Here is a 13955-nt window from a genome sequence, read left to right on the forward strand (position 1 = left end):
CTGGCTACCCCCTACCCTTATGCAGCCTATGGCTACCCTCTGCCCCTGCAGTACTCCTATCCCGGCCCAGGTCATCCCCGCACCACAGCATCGACCCTTCACCGACCACAGTCTCCATCGCAACGCCCAAGCAGTACTGGCTCCTCTGCCCCGCCACCCTCTGTGTCCTCCAGCCGTGCCTCACCCCCTGCACCCATCTCCACCACCATCTCCTCCTCCACCATCACCACCTCCTCCACCACTACCAAGCCCTCCACCATCCCTGGTGCCTATGCCCCACCTCACCTGGGCCCAGCCATGTTTGGGGGCCGGCCAGGTGTTCCTACCCACCTCTCCTCCCCCAGCAAGCTGCCAACTAGTCAGCCACCGGCAGCCCCACCACCAGGGTTGAGACCTCCTGGCCCTGCAGTAGGCCTCCCTGGCATGTCACCAGGGCTACCCCCAGGACTGCCCCCTGGCCTGTCAGCTACTTCTGCAGGACAGCCAGCCCTGCCCACTCCCCCAGCAGCCCACACAGGACCAGTGCCTGTCAATCTTTCACGATCCTCCACTCCTGCAGCCAGCCAGCCCCCAACCACTCAGGCCCTGCCTGCCACAGTGCCCCCCAGCCACCCATCCTATCCTGGAGGTCCTCCCTCCACCCTGGGCCCCACCGCCACCCAGCATGACGAGGAACATGATGATGGGGACGACGACCTTCCTCTCCACAGGGAGCCGTCACCAGAGCCTAAGATTGAGGACTCTGAGTTCCACCGCTCGGAGAGTGCTATGTAGGTGTCTTGTTTGCTTGGCAGTGTTGACCTAAGATATATGTGAGGGATTAAAAGCTTAAATAGGGTTGATGAAATAGAGTACTTACAGGTATTTTGAGTCACTACGTTCTCCCAGAAAAAGTAACTTACATATTAGCTAGATTTTTCTTTGTTACTTAAAAATTATGAATGTACTAGATGCTGTTGCCTTCTCTTAATAACCTCCATTGTTTACACTCTTACTATCTTTTACTATTAGATGCATCCAGCTTTCCCCTTAATGATTAGTTCCCTTACTATTCTTTATCCTTTGATCTTCCAGTGCTCCCTTTCTCCTTCACACTGACACTATCTCACAGTTTCTTGTCATCAACCTTAGATTTTTCAATAACTCTCTCTCTCTCTCTCTCTCTCTCTCTCTCTCTCTCTCTCTCTCTCTCTCTCTCTCTCTCTCTCTCTCTCTCTCTCTCTCTCTCTCTCTCTCTCTCTCTCTCTCTCTCTCTCTCTCTCTCTCTCTTCTCTTCTCTTCTCTTCTCTTCTCTTCTCTTCTGATCTGTGAACACTCCCTCTCTCCTTGTCCTCCTCACTTTGACTCTCACCATCCCACAGTTTTCTGCGTCACTGGAATCGCGGCGAGTTCAACTCTTGCACTCGAACTGACCTTACCTTCAAGCCGGTCCCCAACAGCCAGCTGGCCCGGAAGAGGGAAGAGAGGCTGAGGAAACAAGCAGAGAAGGAACGAGAGGAGAGGGGAGAAGATACAGGTGGGTTAAGGAAGAGGAGAACAGGAAATAGAGTTGGGGTTGAGAGGGGGCGAAGAGGAAACAGAAGTGTTATGATTGCGAGAAAAATGAGAATGGAGACTAATAAGAGGGACTGTGGAAAAACATTGGCTTGTAGTGGGTGGAGGTAAGGGTGATTTGAGTGTTGGGAAGGACTAAAAGAGCTGGATTGAGAAGGAGAAAGAGAAATACTGGCTTGGGAAAGAGGAAAGATGCAAATATAGGCTGAGTGGTAGGAGAATTAAGATTGAGGGAGAGTTTATTCCAGACATTTCTATAGTGGAAGCTTTTCTTTTTATTTAGGTTTGTCCCTTTTCTTGCTTTTTGTATGCACTCTTGTATCAGGATCTTTGTGTGTGTGTGTGTGCGCGCGCTTCTGCCCTTGCTTGTGCCTTATGTACAATTTCCCCTGCAGCAGAGGAAAGCTAGCAGCAGCACACCAGACAAGAGGGAGACACCAAAATCTTCAAGCTCTGGGGAGGGAAGCTCTTTGTATGACCGCATGCAGCCCAGGAACCCCATCGACACCCCAGCCCTCTCCAGACTAGGGTGGGTGTGTTGGTTTGCTTGTGTGTGTGTGTGTGTGTGTGTGTTGTGGGTTGGGCTGTGTATAAGATATTAAAGTTAAGCAAAAGATTCTCAGATTAAGTGAATAGGGGAAATTGTTCATGGGTGATGTGCATAGGTGGGCATTATTGGTTATCCAATAATTATTTTCCCATGTTATTGATTCATCAGTATCGCCGATACTTTTGTTTCCAAACTAACAATTTTAGTTTTTAGAACATGAGCATGTTGAAGTTTTAAGCTTTTCAAAATTAAATGTAGTTATTTTACTTAAAACAGTACTTTTCATTAGTAAAAAGACAAGATAAACATTGAATTAGGAGTTTTCTAAGATTTTTCTAAGTTTTCTAAGATAAAGATAAAGGATTTGGATTTATTGATATTTTTAATTTAAAATATCAGTATTATTATTGCTAGTGTTGGAATTTTGGATTTATCAATTTATCGGTTATTGGGCAATAAATTTATCACCAGTTATCAATTATCGGTGATAAGGTTATCATTATCAATTAATTTATTGGTTATTGTGATAAATATTTACATTATCACAACCAGCTATTGATGATGTGTTCATAACAAAGAAGAATGGAAAGATTTGCAAATGTTTGTAGAATATGATTAAAGCAGATACTGAGAATGTAAATTGGTGGATTTAGTCTTTGGATTGTTAGGAGAATGAGGTTGGGAAGATGAAGGATGGGAATTGTGATGTAACTTGACTGAGAGTTAAATCTTAAGCTGGTGTTTGGTGCAGCAGCCAGCACACAGGGTGCATGTATTGTGACCTGATTTAGGATTGAATGGGCTTTAGTTGAACAAAGTTTTCTTATAGTTTTTGTAATTATTCTTATAACAGAATGAAAGACAAATAATTGGCACAGTGAAAGACTTGCATAGTGGTGCTCCTCATGAGTTTCAGCAGTCAGCACACAGTTATGGGTAGTGCTGCTGCATGCCAGGCACTGATGTGATGCTTCCCCTACAGGGAGTATGCCCGTTCCCCTGCTGGTGTGTCTCCGGGTGCAGCTCGTCCCCCTGGTCTGGGCCTTCCTTCTGGTCTTGGGGCAGCACCCCCACCTGGCCTGGATCCCTTGCTGCACTATGGCAGCATGCTATACCCCTCACCAGCCCCACAGGAGCGCCTGGAGTTAGAGGCACGGGAGCGGGAGCTTAGGGAACTGAGGGACCGGGAGCTGCTGACAGACCGCATCAAGCAGGAGATGCTGAAGCGGCCCCCTCAACCCAGCCGACCCCGCCTACCCCCATGGCCTGTCCCCACACTGGCTGAGTGGGGCGCGCTTCCCTGGCCTGGCTCCACCAGTGACCCTGCCCTCGGGTTTCCCACACAGCCACCCCCTCTACCCCCCCCAGCCCTTCGGTGTCATCGGCCATGATCGCCAACGAGCGGGACAGACTGGAGCGCCTCGGTGAGTACCCCAGCAGCCCCTCCCTCTGTAGTACTTCTTGTAGGACCTTCTGCATCATGGTGGAGCATGGAGGCAGGACAAGGTAATCTTACTCCAACTTTCCTCCCCACTCACTCTCTTGGCCTCTCCCTCCCTCTTTCCTGTCTCCTCCTCCCCTGGTAGCTGTGTGAGCCGCACGGTGTCGGAGGTGACCCGCCTCGGTGTGAAGCGGTGCCGTGCTGTGCTGCTGTGTGAGGTGTGTAGGGGTGATGTGCTCGGGGGCAGCAGCCATCTGTGTGTAGTGTGCTGGCAGCCCCCTCAGTGTCCCGCTTCTCCTGCCCTGTGTTGAACTCCCTTTTGATGTCACAATAAATACTGCCCTCTTCAACTCTCTCTCTCTCTCTCTCTCTCTCTCTCTCTCTCCTCTCTCTCTCTCTCTCTCTCTCTCTCTCTCTCTCTCTCTCTCTCTCTCTCTCTCTCTCTCTCTCTCTCTCTCTCTCTCTCTCTCTCTCTCTCTCTCTCTCTCTCTCTCTCTCTCTCTCTCTCTCTCTCTCTCTCTCTCTGTTGCTTCTCATTTCCCGTCCCCATTTCTGTCACCTGTGTGTTCCGAGTAAGGGTGTGACCACATGACATACAGTAGCACGCAGTCTCCTCCTGCCAATCCTCGTGTAGTGACTTGGTGGAGTACTGCTGGTGGAGAAAACTTGAGATAGTGACAGAGTGAGGCATCCACTTCTCCACCCATTCATTCTTGATGTTGGGGAGTGAGGAAATACAATAACAGCTCAAGCCTGTCCTCCTCCCCCCTGTCCCCCGTATTATTAAGCCCGGAGAACACCGCCTCACCTGTGCTGGCATCTCTTCTCCCTCCTACTGTCCCTCTGTCGCCACCACACAACGAGTCGCGGCGCAGGTGTTGTTGACCCATGATGTGTTGTGTGCAGGGTTGCCAGCCACCACCCTGGGCCTGACCGGGGCCGCTCCTCCCTCGGACAGCCCCCTGACCGTGTCCTCTGTGGAGCGGCTCGCCCTGGCTGACCACATGCATCGGCTGCAGATGTTCAACGAAGTTCATGCCCATACTCACTCCCACGCCCACACCCACCTGCACCTTCACCCAGGAGGTATGCAGCCCCCCAGCCCCACCCACCTCCCCTCCCCTCACCCCACACGCCCCTCCCACAACTCCACATGCCGCCTCCCCTAGCTGAGCGTGCGTGCATGTCTGCGTGCGTGTGTGCGTGCGCGTTGGGGGCATCCCTCCCCTCCCTAGCGGTGTCTGGTGGCCTTGCACCACCAGACAGGTACACACATCCTCCAGACGCCTGGCTACTGCCCCAGCAAGGCCGCGCCACACGCACGCTGCGCCGACCTTGACTCCCTCGAACTGCCGTCACGCAGGCAGGAGCAGCAGTAGCTTCCCTCAGCCCTGTAGCCAAGAATCTGTGCTCCTCCTCCTCCTCTTTCTCACTCTCTCACTGCTCTCTTCAAGGCGTGCAGGTGTTGAGTGCTTCCATTGTGCTCTCCTCTCTGTCCCTGGTGGTGGCATGGTGCTCCATGTGTCTCAAGTCGCTTCTGTGCTCCCATAGTGCATGCTGCGTGCTTTGCATGACTCTCTGGGAGGCTGTTTTCCAGAGCCTCATCACACACACTAGATACAGGGTTCTTGGTTTGACTCATGTGCCATAATTGTCAGGTTTGCTTGAATTATTTGAGCATATATAAATGTATAGATGGAGATTTATTTCTTATTACTGATAATTATCTTTGCCATATATTCTTTTCATAAAGACTTGGTGTGAAATTCTAAAATTTGAATACATTTATTTATTTTTTTGCCCACAGCAGCAGCAGTAGCAGCAGCCGGGTATCCTCCTCGACCACTGCTGCGGCCAGGTGACCACTCCCCCCACCAGCTGCCCCCAGGTTACCCTCCCCAGAGCCACCACGCCCTGCTGGGGAGGCCGTATGAGGAGCTGGCACATGTAAGGCAACCATTTGTTTTGCTTCTTGGATGGTGGTGGTCAAAGTGGACAAGTGATGGTGAGGAGGGAAAGCAAACACTCAAGATAAGGAAAACCTTACTTATCCTGGGAGGGAAACTTCCTTTCTTGGTTGTTTTCGTTGCCCCACCGTCACCAACACTTGTCCACTAGCTTCTTATTCCCATCTTGTGGCCACAGTCATTGTGGTGCTGTACTATCTTATCTGTACCTGAAATGGTCAGCTGCTGCTCATCACTGCCCACTTCTTGGACAGGGAACACCTCCTTGCCAGTGGTGGTGGTGGTGGTGGTGGTGGACGACACATTTATTTTTCCCTTTTAAGCCATTAATAGCCTAGCGCCTGCCTTTATAAATGCCTCCTGCACCAGAGTGCTGGGTGTCCTGCTTCTCGCTCGGCCATTTGGGACCAGTGGGCGGCGCGGTTGCCACGTCCTCGTACACCAAACCTTTCTTTATTATTACAAATTAATCAACACTTTAATGAGGTATTATTGCTCACATGACAAACACTGCACCAGATGTAGAGAAAAGACGACTTGACATAATGAAGAATGCAACAAAAAAATGACAAATTTGTGTGATCAGTACAACTTGAAACAAAATTCTTAAGACAGGTGGATCAAACTTTTTTCTATTTTGTATTTACCAGATGATGAAGTGTTTAGAAGGCCCACTGCGTGCAATTTATCCGGAACAAGTGAGGAAATGGAGCTATTAATTAGTCAGTCCTTGTTTTGTAGACCTTCCTGTCTAGACCTGCAGTACTTACACCCTGAATCTATGTAACCATGTGTTCCAGTGAGAGAGGATACACCATCCCACACTGCTGTAGTCATTTGAGACAGTCGGCAACTCACTCACCATCAAACCTTTGCATTAGATAACAGTGATGTCAAGTAGATACCTTGATTCTTTGGAATTATGCATCCAGTTCTTGTACAGTGACCTGGAGTAGTGATGTCATATGGTACAAAATGTTTCATACAAAAATCAGTATTAGACAAGCACCATGCATTCATTTCTTTTTAATTTGTAGAGGTGAAATATACTGGAACTTGTGACATCACTTCTTGCAGCAACTATATAAGAAACTAAATTCCTCCTTTCTCTTTCCTAAGCTCCACCTGGGCAGTTGTATAAAAAATGCCTTGATACTCATGTTACCATTCATGTTGCTAACAAAGGTTTGATGGTGTCGTACAAGGTGGTTGCCAAGTGTCTGTACCAACTATGGCAGTCTGTGGTGGAGTGTGTACTCTTCCCCAGCTGTGTGTACCTTTTTCCACTGCTCCCACACTTCCTGCAGCTTGTAAATGTGTCTATCTTCTATGTATGTATGTATGTGTGTGTGTGTGTGTGTGTGTGTGTGTGTGTGTATGTGTGTGTGTGTATGTGTGTGTGTGAATGTGTGTATGTAAAATCACTTGACATGTGTAGACCAGTCTGGAGCTCAGCTGGACATTGTGTTCAAAATGTTTGAGGTATAAAATAACAAGCTTTTTTTTTTCAGCATGTGGTCCATTTGTTCATGCATACAAGGTTAATTGTTACTTTTGATAATAGAAAATACTCCACCTGCCAGCCTCACAGGTCTTGAGTCACCTGCTTGACTCTCATTTAGTGTTGGTTAGTCTGCAGGTTTTCCACCTGACTGATGGGTGATGTATTTGTAGTGACAGGACAGTTAAGGCTGACCAGAATCTACATAGACCTGGATCATCATCTTATCTAATAAGTAATATATTGGACTTGTGCTACCATGAATGTTGTGTCAGGAGTTGAATCCCCCTTCATTCTTTTCATGGCTATGTAATAGATCAATTTGTGTTTTCTTGATGCTCTGAGTTGGGGCCATTACATGCTGTCATTACAGAGCAGTCAAGAGTTAATACATTTGCCACATTCACAGCTTAGTCCCTTCAGCCTTAAGAAGGCAATCTTTATGTGGAGTGGACCTCTACATCTGCCTTGGACAGTTGAGTTAATGTCTCCATGTCTCCAATATATTGCCTTGTGTGGGAGATGTCAAAACATTGCCTTGAGTGGGAGATGTCTGTGCTTCACACTTCAAACCTGAGAGATCAGGTGGTTGATGGTGATGACTAAAGACTAGAGTGTAGACAGCTTGACCTGCCCTTAGGTTAGGCTGAATGTACCAGTATCATAAAGAATGAATTGTTTGTACACACTGGATGACTGATTCACTGAGATAGTAGTTCCATGAAACATTTTTTGCAACATTTGATATGGCCATGAAAGATTTTACTCATATTGCTAGAATCAGGAACAAATGTTGAGGACAGCTGTGATCACTGGTAACCTTACATTGTCAACTTTTTCAGTAAGCTCTGCGTAATAAAAAGATGTGGTTTGCACTACACCTCTGAGGATTTTTTTTATAAAAATTTGAAGGGATGCTTCTTTCCTCTTTCTTCCCCATTCTTCTCTTATTCACCAAGACATGATGGATTGAAATACATGTCTTTGTTCCCTGCATGTTAGAGTCATGTCATACAGATGAGAGATCACTGGGCTGGGAACTCCTCACCAGAGAATTTCTATTTTCCCCATGAAACAGGAAATAAGCAGGAATGTTTTGGTTATTTTGGTGTTTATCCTGCTTGTTTCCTGGATGCCACCTTGCATGTGTAGAAAATGCAAGTTGTAAAATTAAAACCCTCCATTGTTTCTTCCATCAGTCATCACCTTTGACAGCTTTCACTATGTGTTCGAGTCGTGGATGTGTTAGGATCCTACAACACACTAGGGAGACTGTGCGTGTAGCTTAGGCCAGTTCTTGTCCCAGACTGCAACTGTGTTAACTTGGATGTTCCTTAAACCAGTCATTCCTTGTTTCACTTAGATTTTCTATGTATGAAGTATTTCAATGTGTTCACCTGTTTCTTGAAGCATTATTCTGTGTATGTAGATACTTTGTGCTGTGCTATTGTGCTGTGTTCTGCTGCCCCTGAGATGCTGCTGCACATAATACCAGGCTTGTTATAAGAAATAAGTGAAGCTGCAAGAAGCCAGACCTCAACATCATGTTTACAAAAAAAGTATTGCCATCTTTATCAACTGCCAAGAGTCACCAAGGTCATTTCAGGTCACAAAGTATCAGTAAAGCATCATGTCAAGGGCCACACAGTGCAGTACATGTGTGTGAAGATTCTTTGCTTGGTAACTAAGTCTCTCCATTCCACCATCAGATCACAGCAGCCCACGCACATGAACTACAGCGGCAGATGCTGTTAGAGAGAGAGCGCTTCCCACACCTTGCGCCGGGAGGACCCTTCAGGCCAGAGTATGGGCATGGGCGCTAGGAGACCCCAGCCACTTCCTGTTAGTGGACACCAACATTGAACCATTGATCACAGAAACCTTGGCAGCTGGGGTCTCAAAGCAGATCCAAGGAACAATACTAGGATTACCTTTGATGCATCTAAAGGACTATGGACTGTGTGAAAGGTGTGGCCATCCCTCACACCTCCTCCCAGTGACACTTAGGGGACAAATTATAAGGGTGTTCAGGCATGGGTGAGGAAGGACATCGAGGCAGCCGTGCCCTTCAATCTGCCTTCTTAGGGCCCCCACTGAGCAGTACGGGTGCAGTTTACATTAGGTTTGCTCTCCTTCCTTTCTGCTGTTGTATAATGCTGCTCTTATTATTTATTTGTCTTCAGGGTTGTTTTGCAATCATTAAGGGAAGCGACTTAGAGGATGAGGTTTGTTAGTAAGACATGAGTACCTTATAGGAGAGGTTGTAATGTTGCACTTGTTATGATTTTGATTATCATCGTCTTATCATCATCTTACCATGATTACCTCTGTGCTACAGAAAGTAAAAGATCTACTGCTGTCTGTACTTCCCTTGCTCATAAGATGAAAGACAATGAGGTTTGCAGCCCTCTCACTTGTCTCAGAAAGATTATAATTATTGTTATCATTGTGATTCTATATTATTATTATTATTATTATTATTATTATTATTATTATTATTATTATTATTATTATTATTATTATTATTATTATTGCTACTACTACTACTACTACTACTACTACTACTACTACTACTACTACTACTACTACTACTACTACTACTACTACTACTACTTTTGCTGCTACATTATTATTTATTCTGTGACAAAGACATTAGAAAGAATTTGGTGCAATGTCTGAAGTTATTTGCAACTGTTAGTTGATTGGTTGGTGTGAGTCACATGGCTTGCTTGTGTGTGTGTGTGTGTGTGTGTGTGTGTGTGTGTGTGTGTGTGCATACCTATGCATGTGTTTTGACTCTTTAGGGAACTGAGTCCAGCTTGTGTCTCATGTTTTAGTATGGTTTTATCACATATATATATATATATATATATATATATATATATATATATATATATATATATATATATATATATATATATATATATATATATATATATATATATATATATATATATATTTTATTTTTTATTTTATTTTATTTTTTCTTTAACTGAAGGATTTGACACAACTTCTCGTAATATATTCCACTGATCTGTTTGAAATGTCCAGAAAGCTGAATTTACTCACTTTGTGTGTGTGTGTGTGTGTGTGTGTGTGTGTGTGTGTGTGTGTGTGTGTGTGTGTGTGCATGGGTGGGTGGGTGTGTTTGTGAGAGAGAGAGTAGTATTGTTGAGCACATACATAGTATTTCCATGAGATATTGATAGGTTTGCAGGTGTTTGTCATTTTCTGTGTAACATCCTTGGCACGAAGCAAGCATGTGTGTTGATACCTTGTGTCAGGGAAACACAGGTGGCAGTTCAAGTTGTTCATGAATACACACACACACACACACACACACACACAACAGTAAATAGAGAGCTATATTAGTCTACTCTAATGTAACTTATCAGTACCATACTTTATAATCTTAATTGGAAAACATATCACAGCACCAAGCCCATAGGGAGGTAGTGGTGCTGAGGGCAACTGAACCAATATAAACCAAAATATTGTAGTTACTAGGCTAGTTATTCCATTTGTTAGGTCTTGTGAAACCCTCGGCCCTCCCCTGCGTGTGTGTGTGTGTGGAGGGCTGGCAGGCAATGTTTTAAGGCCAGAGGCTGAAAGTGATTTTGTATTTCAACAAGTTGTTGTACTGTGGAGTGGCAGTGTAAATAGAGCTGCTGGCAATGATGCACTTGTCTGCCATTTGGTTTTCTTGCTCTTTATTTTTTGTTTAACCTCTCACTTTCATCAAAGGAAATCCCAGTTCTTATTTATAAAAACAAAAATATTGATTTCTGGTCTGTAACCATTAGTTGTACCTATGTATATACTGAGGTCCTCCACAACCAAAATTGTTGACACCAAGCATGAATTCATAGCATCTGTGATGCTTGCGTGCCGCTGGCTGGCAGGCACGGCAACGACACCTGGTTGAGCCGACCGATGACCACGGCAGACCCTCAGGCAGTGAGTCACCCCCGCCGCCTGCTGCTGGGTGTGGCGGTGTCCTACAAACACTACCATACATCCTGTTCCTATAGCACATAATCACTCAAGCCTGGACTCAGAATTAGTACTATTTGCACTTTTTTACTGACAGAAGCCTTGTGTAGTTGTTAAGGTCAAAGCAATTGATCACTTGTTGACTTAATGTACAGCAAAGTTGTCAAGAGTTCAAATGTGCAGTTCCCTTGGTTTTTGTTGTGTAGCATTTTCTATCACAAATCACAAATGTCAAAAATATATACCTATAAATACTATCTATATATATATATATATATATAAATTACAGAAGTGCAAATGAAAAAAAAATTAAAGCAAACACTGCATTCCTATTTCCCTACAAGTGTTTCAAAATTCTCTCCATGGATCAGTGACTCCTACACATCAGCTCACACACCACTGCCTTGAGGCACTCACCACTCAGGCATACACAAGCCTGTTGAGCTCAGGGACTGGCATGCTTTGCCCTGGACATCCTCATCTGCATTAACACTATTTGGTCCTATGAACTTGAGCACAATCTAGCTCTTCCATACTCCTCCCAGAATATTGGATCATTATGTGTACAAGGTTCATTATTGGCTGTGGTACATGTCAGTCATGGTCAGAAATCAAGCAGCGTGGTGTGCTCACTTTCCTTGTGTTTTCTGTTTTCCTCAATGGTAAGTCTCCTGATCTCAGTCTCCTTACAAAACCTGACAAAGTTTTTAGAAGATAAGAGGGCATGATATTGAGGGAAAAGTTTAAGCATATTAGAAGTAAGTGACTGATTACTTGACTTCTAACCATAACTGCAACCTTTATTATTTATCATGATTAGGTGGTCCTCCATTGGCTTATAAATACTATTAATAAGAACCATAAGTCCCCAGCTGCTAACATTTTTCTGTGCTGGACTTCTATTGGCTGCCAGTCCTGGTCCCCTCAAAGCAGTGGATGTCTTTTTGATCCTCAATTTCCTACTGTGATAAACACAATAAGACTGCCTGGTGCACAGTGCCATGGCTGTACTGTGCTGCTGCTCCCCATCCACCTCCCCTCTTCCTATTCCTCCTCTTTTCTGCCTCCTCTTCCCCCTCCCTGGCTGCTCCCTCACCAGGAAGTCTGGAGGAGTCGTCACCGCCACCCTGCACACCTCACTGTCAGGCCTCGTGCTCCACCCTCTCAAGTAGTGTAGGACTTTTATATATCGGTGTGATGCCCTTTCTACACATGCATATGTATTTCATTTACACAGTCATATCATGATGACCTCTTTGGTACTATTTTTTAAAACTTGCTTTCACTAGATGTATATATGAAAATAAATTAGTAGTAATTTTTACCTCATTATATTTTCAATGCACCTACAGCAATGAAGGTGTGTGGTGGTGTGTCACAGTCACCACACACTACCACTATTATAGCACACCAAAACTTGTGTGGACAGTGGCTGGCAAGACACTCAGCTATCAGCCCTTCCTGATGCAGTGGCTGAAGCACAGGTGCTCCAAGCAATGGTGCACTGCTAACCTGAGTTGGCTTTGACAAACTGCTGCCATACTTACATGGGAGTAATAATAATAGTTATTATTATCATTATTATTATTATTATTATTATTATTATTATTATTATTATTATTATTATTATTATTAATATTATTATTATTATTGTTTTATATAATTATTATCATTATCATGATTGTTAAATGATGATTGTATAATAATGATGATGATAATAATAATAATAATAATAATAATAATAATAATAATAATAATAATAATAATAAATATTAACTCTGAGTGCAGTTGCAGGCTGCTCTCTGAAGACAACTTCTCTTACTGGTATTAACACAACACACTGCACCAACATCTACACACACTTATCACCCTAATCACATCCATGGCACAAAGATAATACAGCCATCATGTTATCAGCACAGCCTTAAACAGGATAGAATCAGAAGTTTCAGCTCATTGATACCTCTCCTTTGATTCTCTGTCACATAATGTTGCCCATCTTTGTTCTCTTCTAAATTTGCTAACCATGCATTTCCTCCTCCCTCGGTCTCGCTGCACAAAACTTTCCAGATGTTCTCAAGCTTATTCTTCCCACCTTCCTAGTGTAAGAATTAACCAGTATCTTCACTCATTCATCCTTCCTACCAGTGCATATATTCAGGAATTTTCTACCTGTCGCTTCTGTATTTACTTCTGCCTCGTCGTGTACGTTTCAAGAGTGAATCAAGTTTCAAGCCTCTTCATGTGGCTTTATTTTATTATTATTTTCTTTGCCCAGTCTTCCTACCGCAAATTATCATTCTACTACTACTACTCCTACTACTACTACTACTACTGTTCCCTTGCTCCTCCTCCTCATCATCATCATCATTATCATCATGGAACACTACGTCTGTCTATCAACATCAGTCAACCTCCAGCATTCCACAGTGAGGTTCCGTGCGCGTCTGGCAGTTATCACACGGTGACCGCATTGTTATGATAGCCACCCATGCAACTTCGATTATTAAATCACCTGCTGATAACGCGGAGAGAGAGAGAGAGAGAGAGAGAGAGAGAGAGAGAGAGAGAGAGAGAGAGAGAGAGAGAGAGAGAGAGAGATTTTGTTTCTCCCGGTCAATACGAGTCATTTTAGGCTACATAACTTCGATGAATGGTAATATGAAGCTTAGAAAGTTATTCGGTACGGGTGAAAGCTTAGAGAGATGCAGGAGTGGTGTTTAAAGGGCCAAAATGATCAAGGTCACAGGAAGACTTGAAGGCCGCGCGCGACTTTCATCTCGATCTCTGTATGTAAGTCTTCAGCAAAACCCAACATGACTCTTAATAATTATACAAACACAATGTCACGGAACAAAATAACAGCATAAAATATAAAAATTAAAAATACAACACCCGTGATTTTTTAATAGAGGAAAAAAGGGGAAATAAGGATGATAATAGGAAGAG

The 13955-nt window shown here is 44.3% G+C and overlaps 1 protein-coding gene across 1 annotated transcript in view; it reads left to right on the forward strand.

Moving 5' to 3' along the window:
- The window catches only part of LOC135091215 (arginine-glutamic acid dipeptide repeats protein-like), a 28937-nt gene extending 16607 nt beyond the window's left edge, over positions 1-12330 (forward strand). The window contains 10 exon segments of the mRNA XM_063988658.1: positions 26-770; positions 1362-1548; positions 1950-2083; positions 3087-3333; positions 3335-3462; positions 3464-3610; positions 3691-3758; positions 4452-4631; positions 5353-5492; positions 8723-12330. Of these exon segments, the coding sequence (XP_063844728.1) occupies positions 26-770; positions 1362-1548; positions 1950-2083; positions 3087-3333; positions 3335-3462; positions 3464-3610; positions 3691-3758; positions 4452-4631; positions 5353-5492; positions 8723-8836 (2090 nt within the window). The 3' untranslated portion in view covers positions 8837-12330.
- Positions 12331-13955: the final 1625 nt, after the last annotated feature.

Source organism: Scylla paramamosain, chromosome 37 (assembly GCF_035594125.1).
Source record: "Scylla paramamosain isolate STU-SP2022 chromosome 37, ASM3559412v1, whole genome shotgun sequence".
Taxonomy (NCBI): domain Eukaryota; kingdom Metazoa; phylum Arthropoda; class Malacostraca; order Decapoda; family Portunidae; genus Scylla; species Scylla paramamosain.